The sequence below is a fragment of the Peromyscus californicus genome, unplaced genomic scaffold (genome assembly GCF_007827085.1).
Source record: "Peromyscus californicus insignis strain IS unplaced genomic scaffold, ASM782708v3 Scaffold_36__1_contigs__length_480341, whole genome shotgun sequence".
Taxonomy (NCBI): Eukaryota; Metazoa; Chordata; class Mammalia; order Rodentia; family Cricetidae; genus Peromyscus; species Peromyscus californicus.
The window spans coordinates 335,090-340,236 of NW_026294547.1; the positions used below are offsets into that span (position 1 = coordinate 335,090).

Below are 5,147 nucleotides of genomic sequence, written 5' to 3' on the forward strand. Positions count from 1 at the left end.
GTCCAACACATAAGGTTGCACAGTTCCAGAGTGCCCCTCCCTATCTTTCCACGATAACTGTCTAGCACTTGCATCTGGAGCCTGTGCATACCCAAGGCCCTGCAATGTCTGAGAAGAGGATTGGATGGGCCATCCTGTTGGCCAGTCTTTTTTAGCAATGATACTTTTGTCAGCCCCAGTGTCCAATAGCCCCAGGATACGTTTATTATCCACTGTGAGCTCTAACATTGGTCTTTGATCCATATCTAATGATAAAAATGTTAAATCTATTCCAGAGGACCCAAAACCTCCCTCTCCCCTTTCTTTTGGCTGTGCTGCAAAATGGCCATGTAGGCTAGGCAAAATCAGTAACTGGGCAATCCTGTCACCTGGGGAAATAGCCGAGATTCCTCTCGGCGACTCAACCATTATCTTGACTATTCCCGTGTAATCCAGGTCAATCACTCCAGGATGAACTTTAAGACCTCGCAAGATCATGGAGGATCTTCCTATTAACAGTCCCACTGTGCCAGGCTCAAGAGGTCCTTTAAAGTCTGTATTTATCAATTGGACTCCCATCTGTGGGGTTAGTACGAGCCTGGTGGTGGCATGGAGGTCCAGTCCTGCTGAGACCGCAGTGGCTCTCCGCGGTTCTCGGGGTGTCTGAGGGATGGCCACTGTTCTTGGTTCCATCCCTCGTTCTGACTCTCGACTGCCCCATATATTTGTGGGCCCTGAGACTGGGGACCCCGCTGTCCATTTTTTGAACGGGCTCCTAGGGAGCCCGGAACTAGCGGCTGATCATTTATGTCTTTTACTGATCGACATTCATTTGCCCAGTGTTTTCCTTTCTTACATCAAGGACACACCCCGGGTTGCATAGGGTGTTGTCCTTTTCCTGCCTCAGCTGTACTTCCTCTCTCAGGGCACTGTCTCTTCAAGTGCCCTGTCTTGCCGCATTTAAAGCAAGCACCTGAACTTCCTCATTTATTTTGAGTTAGCTGAACTACAGCTGCTGCTAGACCAGCATTAGTCAGGGGCTCCCCTAGTTCTCGGCAAGCCTTCATCCATACCTCTAGCCCCCTGTTCTTATTCGGGGTTATGGCAGCCCTGCATTCTTTTGTACATTGCTCATAAATAAGTTGCTTAATCAGGGGCATGGTTGTGTCAGGTTCCCCAAAAATTCTGCCTGCAGCCTCAACCATGCGAGCTACAAAATCTGAAAAAGTCTCTGTAGGGCCCTGTAAGATCTTAGTAAGATTGCCACTGACTTCACCTTTGTTTGGGAGTGACTTCCAGGCTTTAATACCAATCTTATTAATCTGTTCATAAACCTGTACTGGGTACCCAGTCTGCTCATTGGCGAATCTCCCCTGGCCCAGGAGCATATCCAAGCCCCAAGCCGGCTGCCCTCTGGCTTGGTTAGCCGCAGCCTCTTTATTGGCAAACTCAATCAAAAATGCCTTCCAATCGAGATATTGCCCAGGACTTAGGCAAGCCTGAGCCAACCCACCCCAATCGCTAGGGGTCATGCAGTGCCTGCTCAATGCTTCAACTTGGGCCAAGGTAAAAGTGGCGGTAGTGCTGTAGGTCCTAACAGATTCTGCTAAAGACTTGATGACCTTAAAGTCAAGAGGTTCCTCATATCGATTCCCCTGTGGGTCTTGGAACACTGGATAAGCCAATCGAAGCTCTGTTCTCACTGTTCTCCAAACTCCCGGACTAAAAGTATGACCAGACCCTCCACTTCCTCCATTCGTGTATGGAGAAGGGGCCAATGGCTGGGCTTGACAATTCCCATGCATACAGCTCTCTTCTCTCTCAACCTTATCGAGGCCCTTTTTCTCCTTCATTTTGTCTTTTCTGCTTAGGCCCATATTCTCCATCATTTCTATTACAGAAGTCATCTCCTCATCTGAATTGGACATCTCCAGTCCTTCAAGCTCAGAGAGGTCTGGGTACAATGGAATTGGGGCGCCCTTCCGTCCCTTACTTTTCCCTTCCCTACTTGCTCTTTCACTATTTGCCTTTTCCGATCTCTCCTCCTGCAAACTCTCTAAAGCTGCCTGTCCATTTTCTATGGCTTCATTGCATCGCTGGTCCTCTAGGCACCCGCGAACCAGCTTCCATACAGGCCTGACACCAGCTTTGAGTGTTCCTTGCTCAAAGGCGAAGTCTAAGTCCCTGCCAACTTTCTCCCAGGACGGGATGGTGAGGCTACCTGAAACTGCAAACCAGGGAGATACGACGTCACACTCCTCTAGGAATCTCTCTAAGGTACTTTTCTTAACTTTTAAGTTCTTCGATCTGAGCAGCTCATTAAGAGCCAAAAAAATTGGGTGTGAAGAAGAGGTACCCATAATTAGTTCTAAAATTTATGTACATTTTGGTTTGTCATTCACGACCTGTTTACTTTCGGTTCACCGCACCGCGAACTTTCTTCGCTCTCTCTTAGTCTACAGAGAAGAGCAATATCCCCACTTTCATTGAGGATCCCCACCTTACCTGGGGACTTACCAGTGCACTGCCCTGACTGCGAAGAGTTCTGAGCCTTCAAGAGACAGGAGAGGCAAAGGCTCCCGGTATGGGCCACCACTTGTTGCGTCCGCCTCAACAAGCAAGAAAGACGCAACACCAGGCTCTTCTCCAAGCAGTTTATTCAGGTACCTTGAAACAATCTTCTGACCCCGGGGAGAGCCAACCCACAACTTAAATAGCCTCTGGGTAGCCTACCCCAGTCTGCCACATGGGTACTACGGATAGGTCAAGGTACGGGGAAGCAAGCCAGATCCCAGCCTTAGCCAAATAAGGAGTTGTTTTACAGAGAGCACTCACCGTCGGGAGGGTGGAAGGCGGAGGCCAGCGCCATCTTGGAGGCGTGGCTGCATGTAGCTCTCTACAAGTATGGACCTCCCAAAGATAGAATTCAGGTCCTCAGGCAATTCTCTGGCATTCAATTGTGGTTCTGAGACAATGTAATAAACAAATGCTTAGCACCTATATTCAATTTTGAAAAATATATGATTGTATAAATATTTTAATATGCAAAGAAAATTTATTATTCAATTTGTCCTTTGTTCTTGTATCCTACCATGAAATTAAGTTTACAATCTGAAAATATGACAATAATTTAATGTTGTAGTATTTCTAAAAATCTTATTTGAGCACCAGTGAGATGGCTTATTGGTAAGGTATTTGGTGTTCAAAGCTGGAAACTAGATGATGATCAACCTATTAAGAGGACCACAAAGCTGTCTTCTTGTCTTCACATATCTGCCATGAGCTTACAACCCATAATCATATCACACACCACATAAATGTTTCTTAAAAGAGATATCTTAGTGATATTACATTACCTGGCATCTCTCGATAATTCTCTTGGAAGGAAGTACTTGAAGATGAAATGCCAAAATGTTAACTCATGTGGATGGGACAATCATGGAAAATCAAATTATATAAATATACATATATAACAAAGCAAGCTATGGGATGAGGTGCATGGTGGATTGCTTATTATCCTACTTTTTACATCTTTATCAGATAAATGAAAATAATGCTTTGAATAAACACATGAGGTATTTAATGTTTCTTTTATTCTCTTCCATTAAGCATTATAACATTAACATAGTTAAATTTTGTTGAAAAAAGCATACATGATGGGAGTACATCATCTACCTTTGGACTTGTACTCAGAAGGTGGATACATGAGGAATCTAAGCTCAAATGTATCCCTGAATCATTACTAACATCCAAGCAAAAAAGAATTACAAGCACATATCTCAAGGGAATTCGTGAAAATCTGAAAAATAAAGCCAGCAACAAAAACCCACTACCATTTTACAGATAATCTTACTTGAAAAGTATGATCACACACTGCCTGATATTTAAGTAAACAGTGGACCACTTAGATTATGGGTATACCATTCTATACACTACAGAAGGAAAATACCTATCACTATACAAAATGAACAAAAGGCATAGGAGAAATAAAAAGGCAAAAAAATAAACATCACTAAATGTACTTGTCACATATATAGAACACTTTAGTATCTACTTCAAAGGTTTCAAGATAGAAATCACAATGCAGTGATCTCCACCATTAACCCTGAGTGAACATGGTAATTTACTTCCTTCAAGTGTGTGATGAAAAATAAATGAAACATGATTTCATTTTCTTGAAGCCAAAGACAACTGTGATGTCTAAAGTCTTTACCAAATTGTTTACATGAGCAGGGTTTTTCTCTTGTGTTAGTTTGTCCTCATTTCCACACTTCAAAATGATATAAATAGACTTTAAAAAATTACAGCACTGGAGATATGACTGGGAAGTTAAGAAATGTTCATTCCCAGGACCAAGGTCTGATTTTTTACAACTTCCTGTCATTCATCTTCAAGATCCAATGGTCTAACATTTTCAGCAACCATATTGCATGATCACATACCCACACAAACACAGCGACATCACATAATTACAGGTACAACAACTGTTTAAAGAAACAATTTTACATGAAGGTTTTTCTTCCTTTAAGCATTAATTACTATAACAGGTGTTGAGGCATCCAACTGATTTCAAAATTTTTCTTCAACATGAATTGATTCATGTAACAGAAAACTAGCAGGTAGGCTTGAAGTCAGGGTAATCAATCCTTCTAAGTTGGTGGTATCCTTTTGGAATTTTTAGGAAACGCTGCCCTGCTGGAGTAAATATGTGACTAAAGGGAAGGCTTTAAGAAATTACATCCAAGCACCATTTCCCAGTCCCATTCTCTGTTTCAGGCTGCAATTTAAGGATGTGAGTTCATAGCCTCCTGCTTTAGCTGCCATGTCTGACACTTATTGTCATGCCACTTTCATGCTTATATTGTATCCCTCTGGAACCAAGGGCCAAATTATACTCATTTATAAGTTGATCTGGACATTATATCTCAACAGAAAAGGAAATAATACAAATACATAAAATTTTATACCTGAATTAGATATTTCATGCAATTTAAGAGAAGTACAAAATCTAATACTGTTACATTACCATTTAAATCAGTAGTGCAAGTTCCAAAATTACACAAAGAAACCTTGTCACGAGAAATCAAAAAAAATAAAAATAAAAATAAACAATAGTGCAAGTTTTTACAGTTCTGGAGGAAAAGATACCCCAACTGTCAGAAGTTAGC

At 42.1% G+C, this 5,147-nt stretch overlaps 1 protein-coding gene across 1 annotated transcript; it reads right to left on the reverse strand.

The window, feature by feature from the left end:
• Window positions 1–962: 962 nt before the first annotated feature.
• Window positions 963–2,339, reverse strand: LOC128121200 (endogenous retrovirus group K member 24 Gag polyprotein-like). The gene has a single exon (XM_052755617.1). It carries the CDS (start codon window positions 2,337–2,339, stop codon window positions 963–965), a length of 1,377 nt encoding a protein of 458 aa, XP_052611577.1.
• Between the last annotated feature and the right edge of the window lie 2,808 nt (window positions 2,340–5,147).

Excerpts from the sequence above, each read along its gene's own strand:
- LOC128121200 (XM_052755617.1), bottom strand. The coding sequence starts at position 2,339 with ATGGGTACCTCTTCTTCACACCCAATTTTTTTGGCTCTTAATGAGCTG.